Source organism: Charadrius vociferus, unplaced genomic scaffold (genome assembly GCF_000708025.1).
Source record: "Charadrius vociferus isolate BGI_N301 unplaced genomic scaffold, ASM70802v2 scaffold621, whole genome shotgun sequence".
Lineage (NCBI taxonomy): Eukaryota > Metazoa > Chordata > Aves > Charadriiformes > Charadriidae > Charadrius > Charadrius vociferus.
Window position 1 is genome coordinate 505,327 of NW_009646926.1, and position 18,892 is coordinate 524,218.

The 18,892-nt window shown below is 52.0% G+C and overlaps 1 protein-coding gene across 1 annotated transcript in view; it reads right to left on the minus strand.

Moving 5' to 3' along the window:
- CPNE2 (copine II) overlaps positions 1 to 14,921 on the minus strand; it is a 41,489-nt gene extending 26,568 nt beyond the window's left edge. Inside the window, exons 1-4 of the mRNA XM_009894462.1 lie at positions 14,754 to 14,921; positions 7,605 to 7,784; positions 3,890 to 3,964; positions 567 to 638 (exon numbers count right to left, since the gene is read on the minus strand). Coding sequence (XP_009892764.1) covers positions 567 to 638; positions 3,890 to 3,964; positions 7,605 to 7,784; positions 14,754 to 14,921 — 495 coding nt within the window. The remainder of the gene's footprint in view (positions 1 to 566; positions 639 to 3,889; positions 3,965 to 7,604; positions 7,785 to 14,753) is intronic.
- Between the last annotated feature and the right edge of the window lie 3,971 nt (positions 14,922 to 18,892).

Here is an 18,892-nt window from a genome sequence, read left to right on the forward strand (position 1 = left end):
TGAATAAGGTCAGATGGCTTTGCTCAGAAAGGCCCACCGTTTCCTACGGAGCATATCCAAAGCAAAACTCATGCATTACCTGCCTCTGTGAAGTCAACACTTCTTCCTCGGAAAAGACGGGCCCTACTGTTTGATATACAAGCAGATGTTCACTCCAGTTCCAGAGGGGCTGAAGGCCACAAGCCAGGATCTCTCAGCACATCTTCAAGGGCATCAAAACTGCCAGCTCCATCAGGAGACATTTCCAAACGACAGCCAACTGAAGTAGCACATCTGCTGTCTTTAAGATACGCTGGCACACAGATCCCGTGCCACACCTGATCCTTCCATCTCAACACAGGTAATGAAGAAAGCAATACTGTGACAATGGGGAAACTGAGGCACAGGCGTACCCAGTAGCCCGTGGCACCGCCAGGACTTGAACCCCTCCAGTCTCACCCTAATGCTTTCTCCAGCAGCATTATTTTCTGTCACCGCTCTGCCCAAAAGCAGAGATTTCTTTAGATCCCTTTGCCTATGAAGGACAGAAGTTTAACACTGCATCCCCCAGACACAACCCCACTCACCTTTTTATCCAGTTTTCTGCCAGCCATGCTCAGAGTAATCACCCTGTTATCCGAGAGCTCTTGGGCAGCTATCTGAAAGACAAGGGAGGCTGCATTCATTTTCAGCACAGAAAGAAAGTGAACGCCAAGCCAGAGGAGAATCCAGGCCCTGAGGACACTCACTCTGGAGATACCAGCTCAACTCCTGCAAAACCCGTTTCCCAGCTGAGAGCTTGGATGATCTAATGCACGAAGTATTTCACTATTGAGGAGTTAAACTGATTTGACCTTTGCAGATCAATTTGGGACCAAAGCCTACTTCCCAACTTCTCCCTGGAATGGAGAAAGATGGAGAAAAAGCCCAGACTTCCCCTGGATGGGCATTGCCATCTACCCTGTGCTGAGGCAGTTACATACAAACAGCCACAATGCTGGTGCTGCAGCCGGAGCCCCTGAGACACCCACCGACCTCCACAGCCTCATCGCTGGGGCTGGATCGACGTGAAACACGTTCATTTGCAGGGCTGGAAGTCAACAGGTACGATTAAATCTCTTGAATGGACAACCTGAAGGGAGAATGAGGTGCCAGGACACCTCAAGGACCCTCCTTCTCCCATGCCGTTAGGTCCAAAATGATGCTTCAGGTAACAAACTCGTCCCCTTTCTTGGGTCTCACGTGGCTTTTCTGCACCAGGATCTGGAGAAACCTCCAAGGACCAAGCCAAGAGGAAGCAGGAGCCATAAAACTGCTTGCCAGCAAGATGTGCCACCTTGTCCTTCATGGCCCAGGCTGGGCACGGCAAAAAGCAACTGCCCATCCCTTGGGGGAGATACCAGTGGCACCAAGGACTCGAGCCACATCTCCACACGATCACCCGATGAGACAGCCCCAGGGATGAAAACTCCACCATTGCTCCTGAGGAGCGGCAGCAGGCAGGAGTGCAGCCCTCATTGCTTCAGTTTAAGAGACTTTGTTCACATTCGCTCCAGAAGGGCTTCGGCTGCCAACCACCAGTGGGCCGGTTTTGTCTGGAACGTGGTCTAATGAGTCTCTTGGTATTTTAAGAAAGGGAATGTTTATAACAAAAAAACACATTTATTCACTTCTGTTACCAGCCGTTTTCTGAATCACTTGTATTTTTTTCCTCAAGGCTGTGTCCTGCCCAAGTATCTGCTCCCCACCTCTCCCTCCTCCACTCCCCGGGGTGGGCTGAGCCATCCCCCGGCATCCCCAGCCGTAGCATCCTCCCGGGCAGGAGCCAGAGCCAGCACCGGCACAGCCGGGACCACGGTGTGGGCATTTTCCTCCCGCACGGTGCTCCCAAGCGTGGCTGTTTGCCGGCTCTCACAAGGAGGCTGTCCCTCACTGGAGAGACACAGCGTAATTACAGTGAGGCTTCTGGAAAAAACTTGCAGAAATCAAGGGGACAATTTTCTGCAGAAGGAGCAATCAGAGGGTTATTGGCACTTAGGAAAGGGGGGAGTTTGCAGAGATGCAGCTTTTGAATCCTCATAGGCAGCTGGGCGAGGGGATGAGCCGCAGGTCCCCAACAATCTCCCAGCCTTTCCAGGAATGACACTGCTCTTCGATCCACAGAGGATGTGTTCACTGGATACAAAACCCAATTTTCCCCTCTGCTTCACGTAGACGTGAAGTCAGAAGTTCCCTATGGCAAAGCCACGGCATCAGTTTTCTCTCCCACCTGGTCCTTGGTGGGTGCGCACGGTCACCAAAGCCAGCATGAGGAAGAGGAGCTGTAGGCGAGCGGATGAAAGTTGCCCTTTGCTGATGCCCACAAAAGCACACCCAGTTGGTCTCTACCATTTTAGGGCTCGCTGGAGGTGACGTAAAACCCAGACCATGCCGACAAGCCAGGTACGTCCTTTGTGCCACACTGCTGCTGGCTGCTGGTGGCATCTTCTGTTGTCCAACATGGACAATAGCAACATCCTCACCGCTATGCCTGGCAGAGGCGTGCGTGCGGCAAGATCTCGGGATCGATTTCCACAAACACAGTCAGCTCACTTTGGGATTTTCCCCATCTCTTCAAACCTAGGGACACCCATGTGATGCCATCCATCCAGCCAAGGTCCTGCTGTTGCATTCACCTCTCTGGTATCTCCATTAAAAAAAAAGGATACTTGGGGAAAATTGAAGGGGATGGGGGTGAGGAAGGCAGACTCTGGCTCCAGATTCCTTGGTTGGTGTCCAGTGCCATGCCAAGCAGCAAGGAAAGGTGCCCACCACACATGACCCTGTTGTCACCACCAAGCCAGGGCACACAAAAAAAAAAAAAGAAAACCAGATAGAAAATCGCATCAATGGTAGAAAATGAAGCAGACATCTCAAACCCTTTAAAGTTTAATGACATGTTGGTGACAGATCAGGACCTTCCTTCTTTTAAAGTGTGTAACCTTTGAACTTGACTGGCAACTTTTCACCTGTTCCAGCTCTTCCCACTCCAGTGTGGGCCGGGGGGTTGAGGTCCCACTCCTCAGGGACGGCACACAGAATCAGACACTGCTTGTGTACTTCACTGCAGTTTTTCCTCTGGCGTTTACTGCAGCAATTAAGAGAGAAAAGCTGGCAGCATCTTCCTAGCTGCTAGAGCAAACAGTGATGGAGATGCCCTTGCAACTGACAGGTCCTGGGCTTTTAAACCCTTCCAGTGCTTTTAAACCTGGCGCAGGTTTAACTCCTTGTTGGCCTTTTCTTCCACACCCAGCCGAGCGTCTCATGAAATGCATCACACAGCAGAGATCCAAAAAGGATGGGAGACGTGGCAGGAGGGAAACGCACCTAAATTTAGTCTTGTCTTTTAAAAAAACCAACCCATCACTGAAGAGGTCCGCAGCGGGATGGCCACTGCCCGAAGGGGTCTGCATCGGGCGCAGCAGCTGTTGCTATGAGAATTGTTGCTACGGCACAGCTCCCATCCTCTTCCCACAAACAAAACCGCATATCACCGGCAAAGGAATCAGCCCTCTTACCTCCCGTCGCTCCAGGGAGGGCTGAGCAGGCGTGCTGGACCAGCTAACAAACACCAGCAGCACGGATTTACTTTGCACTTCTCCATATTGAGGGTTTTTCTTACTTCAGAGGCCGAAGCGGAGGTCGAAGGCTCACGGTGCTGGGCACTAGGCAGACACTGGGCAAGATGGGCTCTGCCTCAAATAAATCGTCCTCCAAACAGACCCAAGCAGGCAGGAAAATGGGAGTTAAAGGGAAAAATGTTCCTGAGATAAACCCCAGTCTCCTGGACCCCAGGTGAGTGTCCTGCGGTGCCCCCAGGTTATAATCTGCCTTTACACACTCAGTAGGTAACGTAAAGGAGTAACCATACCGTTATCATCCCTTTCCCAGCCGGCTTGCCGTTCCCCAAAAGGAGAGTCCTTGTTATTTTCTTGCTGGAGACAATCTAGAGAAGCCAAAGAAAATAAAATCATGATTGTAGAAGTGATCAAAAGCAGACTCATAAGCAACTGATCATTGCTCATGTTAGTTAATTCAGATTAAGCATTCACAACAGTAGAAGAAAGACATCATACTCAGGGATGACCGTGACTCTGTGAATGTCATCATTGTCACCCGAGCCTGTGGGGCGCAGGACAGCAGCTGAACAGTGCAGAGCAGCGACGGCGCAAGAGGCTGAAGTACCATCTCCCGTCGAAGCCTGGGACCAAGGTCTTTGCGTGGAGCAGGTCAGTGGGACCTCACGCAGCCGAAAGACTGTGATTTGTTCCCAGCAAAATCCCAACTCAACCTTTCAAACCCATTTTAAAATACTTCTAACATGACCCCTGCCAGCAACTTGCTTTCAGGCCATGTTTCCATGCTGACGACAAGCTGGATGGTGTCCTGCAGCATCGTTCTGGCCCCTCTGCAGAGCTGCTGTCGAGCAAGGCACCCCCCAAAGGCATGTGTTCCCCCTTCACTTCTGGCTTGTAAGAGGCCAGACGGGACAATCTGGGAGCTGAACAAAACCCCCTGAGATTTTTTCCCAGCTCACTGAGTTTCAGTCGCCTTCAGATCTGGGGATCCTGTAAGTTTTCCCCATGAGGTGCAGACACCCACATGGGGGTCCACCAACCTGCTGGAAAATAGCTGTGCTCCGCTCCCACACCAAATGGGGACCCCTTCAAGACCTAGGGGCTGCAGTTTAAAAAGTGCAGTCCCATCCATCTTTCTGCCTCCACCTTTGGTCCTACGTCCCATAGTCGGAAAATAATAAAAATAATTAAAAAAACCAAACAGGTAATGAAATGGCTTAACTTGTTGCTCCCACCATCCAAGTGTCCCAGCCATGCCTGGATTCCTCCCATTGCTACCCAGAAATGTTCTCTTCCCTCCGGGGAGACTTTATTGCCGCCTTTCAGTACTTAAAAGGGGTTTATAAGATGGGGACAACTTTTTAATGGGGCCTGTTGTGGTAATGGTTTTAAACTAAAAAAGGGGACATTTAGACCACATATAAGGAAGAATTTTTATATGCTGAAGGTGGTGAGACACTGGCCCAGGTTGCCCAGAAAGGTGGTAGATGGCCCCATCCCTGGAAACATTCCAGGCCAGATTGGACAGGGCTCTGGGCAACCTGACCTAGTTGAAGATGTCCCTGCTCATGGCAGGGGGCTTGGACTAGATGGCCTTTAAAGGTCCCTTCCAACCCAAACTATTCTGTGATTCTATGATTCTTGCAATTTCAAGGCAAAAACTCTTTCCTGTTGTGGCCAGCCAGCCATGTCCCTGTGCTTTTGATCCATAAATGCATAGGAATCACCAGCCAGTGCGACCAGATGCTTGTGCCAGGCCATGGAGAAGGAGGCAAAATCTCCTCTAAACCCTCGCGAGCAGAAACCACGGACACCCTCCAGCCTGCAATTTGATCCCTGTTACATTTCATTTGGGCGCAGAGGTCATTACAGCCTCAGGAATGATCCAGCCATGCTTTTAAATCTTACCACAAACCTAATTAGCTGCAATAAAATAATCTGGCTAATCTGACAGCGCTCCCATGCAAACTCAAAACTGACCAGTCAGATGCTCGCTGTGCGGTTGTTGCTGCCCGTGGCTCCTCTCCTTCCCTTCTAAGAGCTACTCATGCCTCAAAACCTGGCAGGCTTATGACAGACAAAATCGAGACATCAGAACACCTACAGGAGGGTGGCTGAACCCACAAGCCCCCATTTCACCCATCTCCTCACCAGCCACCCTTGCACACGTGCTACCCGTCTGGTCCATCTCTGCCCCCGACTGAGCTGTGCTGCAAGCCCACGATGGCCACAGGGAGAGGAGGCTGACAGAGAATTTCAGGGAACAAAGGAAAATGGGAAGATTCCTCCATTCCAAGCTGCTGTCTTGTTGTGGACTAAAGGTCACCAAGAAGCTCACATGGGGAGCGCTGCAAAAATTCATCCAAAACTGGGCATTCGCATAAGCCAAGTTCTCTTTCGTGGAGTATAACTACTTGCATGAGGTTACAGAAGTTCAGAGCTCTCTTTTTTTCTGAAGGACTAACCCCACCAGCTCTGCATAAAGACACAGTACAGTTATGCCATGCCCATCATCCACCATGGGTAAACCATCAACCAGCAAGCACCTTGGGTGTGAGACCTGCCAACAGCTGCCCATCCCCACCATCACCCCAGCCCCAGGATGGTCTATCCAGTCTCATGCTCCGAGCTAATCACCCTTCAAACTACCAGAAAGGGTTGGGCTCTTCTGGGCGACCCAACAAGCAGGAGGGTCTACCTTCCTCCCCAGCACATACAGATAACGTTTCTCTCCAGTCCTGCAGAGCCCTGAACTTCTGCAGATCCATGTTTAGGAAGAGCAAGGTTTCATCTCTGTTTCCTTGTGTCCATAAATTCTTTGCTTGCAGCTCCCACCAAGACCATCACCTTCACAAGGAGCATTGGTGAACTGCCCCACAGCAGAGGTGGCTACGTTTCAGCAACAGAACTAACAGTAAAGGACAGGTTTGGTTTAAATCACTGAACACCAGCCTGGGCTGTTGCCTGCACTGTCTCTTAACTTCTGCAGGAGCAGAATTAGGTCATCACAGAGCACTTCCAAAAACCCAGACGTTAAACGTCAAACTCGGTAAATGTCAGTGCTCTTCTAACACGTCAAGCCCTTGAGCTGGCAACGGTGAGGTCACTCACCCCCGCCCCGTCATGTGCAGTGCCATATTGCAGTCTGTGTCATACAGCAACCACACTCACGAGCCTCCCTGAACACCTTGGGCTGCCCATCCATGCCAGCCCACCGATTACAGTGTCTCCATCCTCCCAGTTCCCAGCACAGAGCACAACGGAGACAGTTTCTCCCAGGCCCTGCACTTGTGCCAGGTACCACAGCGGCCCCGAGCAGCCGGATGCTGCAAAAGAATGGAAAAAATCCCCCTCATTCCTTGCCTCTGAGTCAGAGTGAGCTCAGAGGACAAAGATGTTTGGAGAATGTAGCTGCCAACTGCTAGCAGGGCCCGGGCTCATGAATGCAAAGACCTTCCAAAGGCTTCTAAATGGCACTCTGTCCCAAAAGCTTTTCCACAGGAAAAGCAGAAGACACATTCCTGCACCGACACGCTACGGTAGGAGAGATGCTTTGCTACGCAAAGGCAATGGGTAAAGCTTTGGGGGGCGGGTAAAGAAGAAAACCAAAACTGACATAGAAAGGCAGACTGCAATGCATCCTAACTTTGCACATCTGGAAGTTTCCCAAGTGCAAACCCAAGCTGGTCATCAGGGCTCTTACTATAACCCATGGTGAGATACAGGTACCTCCAAAAGCTTCCCTTTGATGTCTCCCAGTAGGCACCAGCAGAAGCCCACACTATGACTAGCTCAGACTTGAGCAAGTAGCCAATGGACAATGTGGAACAGTTCAACCTCAACAGTTGAAGTGTGACAAGCAAATTAAATTGGTTTTGCCAGGAAGGACCCAGCAAACTTTACAGTTGATAAGAGCAGCAGCTCTAGTCCCCCCACGTCCCTGCAGCTGAGGTGATTTGGGGTCCCTTTGCTCGAGGACAGCGAACTGCAGGGACCTCAGAGCCTCACCATGCCCAGCGTGCAGGAGAATTCGCCCAGGAAGTCATGCTCGTACAGCTGCATGCTTGACTTGTCCTGGTCAAACAGAGCAAACTTGAGCTTCTGCACTTCTTCAAAGTGGTAGTCAATGATAAACTTCTTGGAGAAGGCTGGGTTGAGGTTGTTCACGGCTGTCTCTGTCCTGTCGAGCTGCAGAGAAAAAAAGCAGAGGCATTTAGGTGTGTGCATATTGCGTCTTTGTCACTGCCATGCCTCTTCAGAGCCACCCACAAACCCTGCAGTGACCATTAGAAAGGGAGTACACCAGGCCTTCAGCAGAGCTGTCCCTATGTGCAGGCTGCAATACCCAGCGTACACAAGGTGGGAGCCACCTAAACGGGTAACGACACTTGGTGCAGAGAGCTGCATCCCCGAGGACGGGGTGCACGGGGCTGTACAAGTCCACCCCAGCCAACAGCCAGGACAGGAGTGCCGACCCAGCCAAGGCTTTGTGTGGACTGAAGGGGGCCTACAAGAAGGCTGGAGAGAGACTTTTTACAAGGGTGTGTAGTGACAGGACAAGGAGTAATGGCCTCAAATGGGAAGAGGGGAGATTTAGATTAGATCTGAGGAAGAAATTCTTCACTGTGCCCCTGGCGCAGGTTGTCCCGAGAAGCTGTGGCTGCCCCATCCCTGGAGGTGTTCAAGGCCAGGTTGGACGGGGCTTGGAGCAACCTGGGCTGGTGGGAGGTGCCCCTGCCCCGGGCAAGGGGCTTGGACTAGATGATCTTCAAGGTCCCTTCCAACCCAAACCATTCTGTGATTCTGTGATTCTATGACGACTCAAGGCTCATTGAAGCCAGAGATGTTTCATTTGCTTCTAAGCCCTGTTTTCCCAGGAGCTGAAGCTCTTGCACACCTCCCATCCTCAACCAGACCCTCACAGCTGTAATGCCAAACCTGTTTCTTTCAGTCTGTGCAGCTAACAGCAAGGACAAGCAAAACAAGAAAAAGCGTCACAAGCCATAACAGCAACCCTCCAGCATTTCCCTCTAGACCTCAAACCCAAACATTCATGTGGTTTCTTCTTTCTTGGCCTTCCATGAAAAAAAAAAGGAGGGAAAAAAAATCACCACAGGCCATTTTTCATAGATTTCATCAAGCATTAGGAGAAACAAGAGGCTGGAAGGACTCAGAAGACAAGACTTCAATGGACTTTGTCATCCTGAGCTATTGTGGGCAGGCTGGAAGAAATGTCTCCGACGGCTTGGAGGGGCGAGCGCAGAGGATGCTGGAAACTGGAAGGCGCGTGGGGAACCCGCTGTCGGAGGGGAAGCACCACAGCGGTCTGCAGCATCCCGCAGCCAAGAGCAGTGATAAGAGCAGAGGAAACTTGGCAGGCAGCCGGTGGAAGTGTGGGTTTACGACGCAGCATGGCACAGGCGGACAGAAGGCCTTGCATGAGCCAAAAAAAAAAAAGAAAAAAAAAGAATCCTGCTGACAGCCAGGCCGCGGATCCTGAGATGTTGCCCTCCATTTGTGGACCTTTGGTCCCAGACCCCATAACTCTGACCGCAGGAGGGCTGGGAGGACAGCAGCACCAGCCAGGCTCCCGGCGCAGGCTTACACAGACACAGCAATCCACAATTCCAGCCAAAGTGGCTGGAAACTGGGAAAACGAGGCCAAAATAAGCTTCTGGAAGTCAATGGCCAAAGAGGATCTGAACTCTAATGTCAGGAGCCATCATCTCCACCAGACCATCCTCCATCATTGGGAAAGGCCAAGTTTGGAGCCCAACATACCCTTATGAAGCTAAAACGGGCAGAAAGGATGCTGGCGGCACTGCCCGAGTGCTGAACAAGAACCCCGCAACCTGGGGGAAAACCCTCCAGCAGGCAACCCACAAGGAGCTCCATCAGGAGAGCAGCTATTGATAGCATAGTGATGATCGTACGAGGCGGCAGTTGGTTTGGCGAAGGGCGTCCTGCCCCACGGCAGGCAGGTCCACGAGCAGCACCAGACTGCGGGACGTCAGGATGTCTGCCAGAGCTACAGAGCTAGAAATAAGTACAGCAGAGGAGAAAAAAGCGCCCAGAAAAGAAAAAAATTAAAAATAAAAAAAAGCAAATGCATACCTTAGTCCCAAAGAAACTCATTCAGCACAGGAGGCAGGTTTTGAATGGAAATGTGGTCAGTTTGCTATATATACCAACTATCACAGTGTTTTTTGAAGTTGGTCGCTCAGTCTGTCTTAATTGCCAAGAAACGACTAAAGTAAACGCCATGTTCCCAGAATAGCCACCTGCTGCACTTCGGGGAATCAAATACATCAACACCAGTGGGCCACACAGCTTCACGCAGATCCTTCCTTCTCTGCTGCCATCTCCTACCGAAGGACACCAAACATCTGCTCAGAGATGCGGTGGACCAGGAGCAGCGGGCATCCATGAGCTCTACCTGATTTCAGCAGCACAACCCAGGCAAATCCCTTTTCAAGCCTAGGAGATGATACTGTGCAGGCAACAGAGGTGGATTTTAGCTCCTTCCACGTTCTCTGAACTTCTGGGAAGCCGTGGACCAAAGGAAACCAGTCGTCCCACTCCCAGGCGCCAGTTTGAAGGAGGTAACTTGAGGTCCCATCTCCAGCTTTGCCCTGGCAGGGGCGGCCCAGGGAAGGGGAAGAGAAACCCAACCAATGTGTCTTGAGCTAATCCTCCAGAGTGATGGGGCTTCCCTCAACACCCAGATTGAACTGAGTGTTTAATCTCCTCCCTATTGTCAGTGTGAAGCACAACAAAGTCACAAGCCCCAGCTGCTTGCTGCACATGATTTGGTCTTTGATTTGATGCAGCACTGGTCACCTTGGCAGTGACCATCACATATGAGGCCTCGAGGGGTCCTGCCTCCCCCTTTGCCTTATCTGTTTGGATAAGAGTCTTGATTCTACAAATCAAGCACAAAACTGGGAAATCATCTCCAGCCACAGCCCTTGTGTTCAATGGATGCAGCCAGAGTCCTCCAGCGTCTGAAGGGAGGTTGGCTCGAGACCTTCAAGCATCCCCAGTGCTTGGAGATGCTTGATGCTCCAGCACTGGGAGATGCCAAGGAAAGCGCCGTGCAGAAGGTGTGGGTCCGGCCGGATGACTCAGAGCGGCACAAAGGCAGCAGCACAGCTGAGTCATGTGTCCCTGCTCCTGGCATCACAGGCCAGGTCTTTCATGGCTCCTGCAAGATGACATCATTGGGCAGAACATTTAAACATCACCCATCTTCATGTCACTTCTTGGCCTGTGGTTTATTGTCCCTCCCTCCCCCACCCCCTCTAAGGCTGATTCACAAAGATTTTTTAATTCCTATTAAGCTCAGCGAGACAAAATAATTATATTTGGGAACAAATGTGACAGCTAGAAAGAACAGTGAGCAGAAACCTTTCTGTTGGCATCAGCTGGTCCCTCAGCCCCACCACCCAGCTCAGACTCCAGCACCACCACAGCTGGGGCTGGTCCTGGAGGTGGAGATCCACCTCCTAAACCAGGTCTGACAGTTGGGACGTGTCGCTAACCTGGTGCAGAGGACCCAGGGGCGGTGTGGTGGGATGGGTTCACGCGGCTGAGCTGCTGCTGTCCCCATCCATCCCCTACATTACACCTACATTATTAAGGTCACCGCTTTCAGAGGGAAAAGAGGTTTGTCTTAGGGCAAGGGGCACATCTGCATGGCCAAAATCCATGCAGGGCAATGCAGGGACCCCTGGGGAAGCTCTGAACCATGGTGGCTTGAGCTACCAAGGGTCCACCCAGTGCTCCATGGGTGAGCTCATGGGTGAGCCCACATGTCCTGGCCCTCCCCTGCACCCAGTCACAGCCCACACCCGTGCACCACTACTGCCACGCGTAGGTGCAGGGGGATCTCGGTGCCAGCTGTGCCCCAGCATGCCGGTGGACCAGGGCCAGCTCTGTGGCATGTGAGCACACCACACCACATATCAACTCATGCAACATGACCTCCGCTGAAACCACAGCAGCGGAGCACCAAGCAATCTACTGCTCAAGGCTGATGTCCAGTGCCCACCTTATAACTTGCACATTAAAAAGAAGCTAAAAATAGCAGAGGAAAAGGAAAAAAAATCCCACAGACCACACATTTGTATTGTAAAAGAAGCTTCGGAATCAAAACTGCTGGACTGAGACGTTACTGACAGCAAGAGAAATTCCTGAGAAGTACAATCAGGTCAAAGAGATGACACCTATCAAGGCTGGAAAGCTCATTAGTCTTGCCTAGGCTGCTGAGCAAAGTTAATTGCAGACCACGGTAAGGTGAGGTTTGCCCTGCACCCTCCCCGCTGACAGTGAGGAGATCAGCTGCAGGATGATGTCCATCAATTCACCAGCTCCCTGGCCAAACGCTCAAAGGCTGCCCAACTACTCCAAGTACCTGAAAAATGAGACCACCTAATTTCCCAGGAATTGGAACAATTTTTGTTTGGCTTATGTGATTTTATGCCCTTCGGCTGCTCATTTTGTGCAGCATCCAACAACAGTGCCTGTGTCCATCCACCATACCCCCATGCTGCTCCTTCCCAGACCAACTGAAAAGAGGTCTTACACTATCTACAACTGCAGTTATAAAAGGAAATACCCATTTTTTTCTCCAGGCATTTTAGCCCAGAATCTTCCCCCCTGTAGTCAAAAGGTTTTTCTTAGGCATGGAGTTAACTGCTCTTGCACAGACCCTGGAGTTTGGTATCATGACACCAATTTTATCACAGACGGCACCTTGCCCAACTCAGACTGCTGCAGAAGGAGATGACAACTATAGCTTCTCCACATGAGATGCTGAACAGTCAACAAAGCACGAAGAAAACCATCCTTGGGAGTTCCCTGTCCACCTCATGCACACCCCGACAGCAAAACCAGCCTGAGGCGTGCATCTGCCTGCGAGACCCCCCAAGTGAGACCTCTCACCATTGCAGCAGCAGTGCTGGTGGTGGCCACAGTCACGCTGCTCCAAGCACCTCCGGATGAACGGCGGTGCCAGCAGCATGCACACATATGGTCCCCGACACGGCATACCACTGTGCCCCTTCCCTGCAGGAAGGGGATTTTCAAAGGAATACACATCCAGTTGGTGGGTGTTCTGGGAAGCATGATTTTGGGATCAAGCCAACATTTTTCTTATGCTATGGAATAATTCGGACAGCTGCTGAGGGTCAATTCCCTCGCGCTCCATTGGCCTGGATAGCAGCAACCTTGTCCCGCTGAAGCAGAGGACTGGGAACAACACATAAGGGCTCCTTGTGCGCTGTTTGCATCCAGGAGATGATGGATTTATCCCGTGTACACCCACCGCCAGGGACGGTGCAGCCACAGACAGTCCTCCTGTCCTTACACAGCCTTTATCAGCAGGGCCTTGCCCAGGAGTAAGCTTGTGTTGGGGTGGGTAGGGAGGCAGAGGAAATGAATGCAGCTCTCAGCTCCGTAGGACATAGAAGGAAAATAAAAATGACCCCCTCCTCACAACATGGAAGTGTGCCAGTGTGATCCTCTGAGCAGAGCCTCGGTGCCCACAGCCCACGGGCTGCGAGCAGCCATGCACATCTACTGAGCGGAATGTGCTGGTGCAGCAGGGATGCCCAAAGCTGGTGAGAAGGTTAATCACAGGATCAGGGAGTGCTTTGGCTTGGAAGGGACCTTTGAACATCATATAGTCCAACCCCCCTGCCCTGGGCAGGGACACCTCCCACCAGCCCAGGTTGCTCCAAGCCCCGTCCAACCTGGCCTTGAACACCTCCAGGGATGGGGCAGCCACAGCTTCTCGGGGCAACCTGCGTCAGGGGATCACCACCCTCGCAGCAAAGAATTTCTTCCTCAGATCTCATCTCAATCTCCCCTCTTTTGGTTTAAACCTGTTCCCCCTCAACCTATGGCTCCCCTCCCTGATCAAGAGTCGTGTCCCCCCCCCGCTCTCCTGGAGCCCCTTTAGGCACTGGAAGGCGCTCTGAGGTCTCCCCTTTTTCGCCTTCTCTTCTCCAGGCTGAACCCCCCCAACTCTCCCAGCCTGCCTTCATAGCAGAGGGGTTTCATCCCTCTGATCGTTTTTGTGGCCTGCTCTGGCACCGCTCCCCCATGTCCATTTCTTTGCACCGCTCAGCTTGGTGTCATCTGCAAACTTGCTGAGTGGGATCGAGTCTGATCCCACTGTCTACATCATGATCCCTCCCCTCCTCTCTTCCTGTAGGAATGACCTTTCCCATTTATAAGGAACCAGCTTCTGAAACCAAGCAAGTAACAAGATCCTCTGCCAGTTTCTTCTCAAGACCTCCTGGTATCAAATACGGCAGTTGAAGCATGTATTTATGAGATTTCTGGTAAGGAGGAAAGCCCAATGTCTGCAACAAGTTTGCTCAGGATTTGCCAACCGGTTACTGTCTGTCTGCAGTCGACCTGATCCAAGGCCCCATGCACCCAGCTCCCAACAGTCTCCTCTTCCCCAACCCATGGTCCTGCCCTCTCCACAACCGGCCACTCACAAGCCCATGAAATGCCTGGCTTAAGGCCTAGTGACCTTGATATAATTCTTGGAGGAGGCCGCAGGCGTTCAGAGCACAAGCTGTTCTGAAGAGTGTTTTTCCACTGGACTGACCTGCCAGACCCTTATCCAGTGCACTCCTGGCCTCTAGAAAGAGCCACTCTTCAAGCAAAACCCAAAGACCAGCTTTCTAAGTGACGCAAGAACCAGCTTATCTTGACTCACCTAGAACTATGGCCCATTGCAAGTGGGACCTCACACCATCTAATTGTCACATGGGATCAGCATTACAGGCACCCAAATCCGAAGCATCCCAGCTTACAGCAGACTGAGGAGGCGCTGGGACCACTTTGAAGGTGGCAAGATCCTTTCACGCCTGCCATGTGCCTTGCCAGAGGTTGGCATTTTGAGATGTGCAGTTAAATCTAGCCCCCAGCACAAAGCAGAAAGCACCGACGGGGAAAGGACTGGTTGCAGAACACAGGATAATTAACAGACTCATGATGTGTGCACAGCCTTGGGAGGACCAGAAGAGCTTCCACCTCTGCTCAGGGAGATTGAGGATCAGTCTTGTAGTAGAGCACAGAGGGAGGAGACACCAGCACAGGCAAACTGCAAGAGGAGGAAATCCACACAACTTCAGGACTTACCTCCACCCACTTCCCGTTGACTTCCATGAAGAGGACGCAGAAGGGGTCGGATTTGGAAGTGACATCCCTGTCCAGAAGGTTTTGGCCGCAGACAGACAACTCGACTTTGCAGATGCAGTACTGGGAGCCAACGGGCCGCCCTGGCGTGGGAGTCACGGTGTACGCCATGGACTCCAGCGGCAGGAGCGCCCGGGCAGCTGGTGGGCTCCCTGTCCAGAAGGTTTTGGCCGCAGACAGACAACTCGACTTTGCAGATGCAGTACTGGGAGCCAACGGGCCCCGCTGGCGTGGGAGTCACGGTGTACGCCATGGACTCCAGCGGCAGCAGCTCCAGGCAGTCTGTGGGACACAAGAACGGAGAGAAACCTCAGTGCAAGCAGAAAACACTTTGTTGGTGCCGGTGGGTTGGGCCCAGACAGAGGGGCCATATCCAGAACCTCATGCTCTAAGTTACACTCAATAAGTTATGAGGCTTTCCTGGCTCTAAAGCATCTGCCCTGCCTGGTCAACACCCTCACGTGGCCACCACACCAGGTAGATGTCATGAGTGGGAGCTCAGCAGAGCACCTACAACCTGCCTCGCTTTTGCTCCGTAAATAACAGATTTTCACTGAAAGGTAACATCTTCTGCTAATCCCCCTGAGGCAGTGGGAGGTCCCCAACCTCTTCTTCCAGCATGCTGGCTTTTTTTTTTTTTTTTTGTGGGGAGGAACTACTTATCCATGCTGTTTTTCAGCATGAAAAATGGTTGTTGTCTGGCTGGTCCCAAGCCATGGACCATGGTCCCAAGCTACGAGGGCCAAACTTGAGCTCTGCCCCGCAAATCGTTATAGGGAAAGGGGTGAGACCGTGAGGATGAGTAGGGCGGAGGGCGGCTACAGCCCTGGTTCAGCTCTATCTCCACCCAACTCACCAGGACAGCAGCAAGCAGTAGTTAAAAAGTGACGTTAGTTGGTTCACAGAAGGTGAAGGCAAATGTGACTACCACCACATGACCTTGTGCACGGGATGATTTACAGAGCCCTGATTAAAAAAATCCTTTGTCATAAGAAGAGTTTACCAGAAGTCCAATACTAAAGCTATTTTGCAGAGATAAATGTGTTTTATACCATTATTAGTGCAAAACCCCATCCCAAACGACAGTTTTGCATTCTGATGTGCTGTTTACTTGGCAAAAAAAACACCAAAGGTCTTCAGCAGAGAAGAGGAGAGCGGGAAAAAAGAAAAGAAAAAGCATTTTCCGATTAAGTGATACTAATAAAACTTTGCAGCTGGGGTTGCTAGTGGAGAGAGAGCTCTTTTCAGCAGCTGCTTCAATACCTCTCGCCCTTTTTTTCAAGAGTGGCTCCTGGCTCATTCACTTTATCTGAAAGCCCCAAACACCACTTTCCTCCACCTCGATAAGCCGTCTGCTGCTGTTTGGCATTGAAACCCCAATTCATATTATTTGCTTGTTTGGCCCAGTATTTACAAGCCCTTGCGCCGCTGGGAGCTGGGCTGCTGCCCTCTTCCTCTGCAGCTCAACCTCCAAGCTGGGATGGGGATGGGGAAGGGGATGGGGATGGGGATGGGGATGGGGATGGGGTCATCCCGGCATGATTGGGGGAGAGGGAGCTCTGGGCTCCGGGCTCCAGGTTCGCTCTAAGTGCTCAGCCCCAGCTCCAATGAATGCTGAGAGGAAAACAGCTCCTGCTTCCAAGGCTCTGAGCCCTCTTCTCCTACCTGCCAAGATCGCTGCTTGGCACTAAGTCACCCAAAACTAGCCCGATTTTAACCCCCAACAGTAAATGCAAGCTCTTCATCACAGCTTCGCCACTCACGGCAAGAGCAGTGCAAACATTTCAGCTCCACAGGAACCCAGAAACATCTCCAGAAGAAGAAAGCCATCCTTGGCTGCACACACATGTGTCACCCAAACAGCACTCACATCCCTTCTCCGACTGTGATTTCTGCTCTCCTAGACTGAGCACATCCCATGCTGTCACTCCCTATCCACAGCAGCGTGACACCAAAACGATGGCATGTGTGACACCAAAACAGCGGCACATGTGGGCAACCATCCATTTACCACAACTTCCAGGGGAAACACATGCAGAAGCAGAAGTCCTCATGGCTCATCCACCGCGAAGCCCCTGCGGCTGCTGGGGTGATGGCTCCGAATTGCCTGTCCCCACTGGAGCCACCCCTGCTCCTCTTAAGACCATGTTGCCAGTTGCAGCTAAACCAAAGATTTTTTATTTTTTTTTCTTTAATGCACAGATCATGCAATCGATGTCTTAAAATAGCCATGCCTGTTCTATTTATGCTGCTGTCTGTCTGCTGCTCCCTCCGAAAAGCAAACACGGGGCAGCTGTGCTGGCGTGGACCTGGTCCTGCTGGAGCAGGGAGATCTGGGCTGGGTTTTTCCATCTCCCCTTCCCCCAAATCTCGGCGCCGTCTCACAAAAAGGAGAGGCAGCAAATGACTCAGTGGAAAAAGCTTTTTCCCAGGGCTGGCAGGCACCAAAACATCCTCTTGGCGTGCTGCGCATCGGCCGTGCTGCAGCCCCTGCGCTCAGCCGGCCGTGCTCCTCATCCCGGCATGATTGGGGGAGAGGGAGCTCTGGGCTCCGGGCTCCAGGTTCGCTCTAAGTGCTCAGCCCCAGCTCCAATGAATGCTGAGAGGAAAACAGCTCCTGCTTCCAAGGCTCTGAGCCCTCTTCTCCTACCTGCCAAGATCGCTGCTTGGCACTAAGTCACCCAAAACTAGCCCGATTTTAACCCCCAACAGTAAATGCAAGCTCTTCATCACAGCTTCGCCACTCACGGCAAGAGCAGTGCAAACATTTCAGCTCCACAGGAACCCAGAAACATCTCCAGAAGAAGAAAGCCATCCTTGGCTGCACACACATGTGTCACCCAAACAGCACTCACATCCCTTCTCCGACTGTGATTTCTGCTCTCCTAGACTGAGCACATCCCATGCTGTCACTCCCTATCCACAGCAGCGTGACACCAAAACGATGGCATGTGTGACACCAAAACAGCGGCACATGTGGGCAACCATCCATTTACCACAACTTCCAGGGGAAACACATGCAGAAGCAGAAGTCCTCATGGCTCATCCACCGCGAAGCCCCTGCGGCTGCTGGGGTGATGGCTCCGAATTGCCTGTCCCCACTGGAGCCACCCCTGCTCCTCTTAAGACCATGTTGCCAGTTGCAGCTAAACCAAAGATTTTTTATTTTTTTTTCTTTAATGCACAGATCATGCAATCGATGTCTTAAAATAGCCATGCCTGTTCTATTTATGCTGCTGTCTGTCTGCTGCTCCCTCCGAAAAGCAAACACGGGGCAGCTGTGCTGGCGTGGACCTGGTCCTGCTGGAGCAGGGAGATCTGGGCTGGGTTTTTCCATCTCCCCTTCCCCCAAATCTCGGCGCCGTCTCACAAAAAGGAGAGGCAGCAAATGACTCAGTGGAAAAAGCTTTTTCCCAGGGCTGGCAGGCACCAAAACATCCTCTTGGCGTGCTGCGCATCGGCCGTGCTGCAGCCCCTGCGCTCAGCCGGCCGTGCTCCCCAGGGACCGCAGTCAAAACGGGCACAGGGAAGAGGAGAGGTGGCCAGCACCGGCCAGGGTCAGCTGGGTGCAGAGACCTGGTGGGACTTTTGTCCCCTGCATGGGCACATTCCCTACCCGGACACCCAAAATCAGGGACCGGGACACTGGCCTCTCTCCTAAGTGCTAACCTGGACAGTTTGATGCCATCTCACAGGTGCCAAGCACAAAATCCTGTGGTTGCCCCCAACCCAAGAAGGCAAAAGACAACCAGAAGATGCTGCCACTCCTTTTCCCACCATCCCAGTAAAGATTTTTCCACCAAGGAGCTGCTGGTCCAGCCAGCCCACCAGGGAAGGAAATGCCAAAGAGATGGGCAGCTCTCCTGAATCATGGCTCAGGCTACTCTAGTCCCGGTGTAAAACCCTGAGGCGTGTAACCATCCTGCCAAAAAATAATTAGTTTAAATGAAAAAGTCGTGTTCCCTGCCAGGTTGGCTCCCAAACTACCCCACGGAAAGTGTAATGCTCAGACCGGTGGCAGGGGCAGAAGGTGGTGATGACACCAGGGCATGGCCATGTCCATCCTGCCCCAGCAGCTGCCT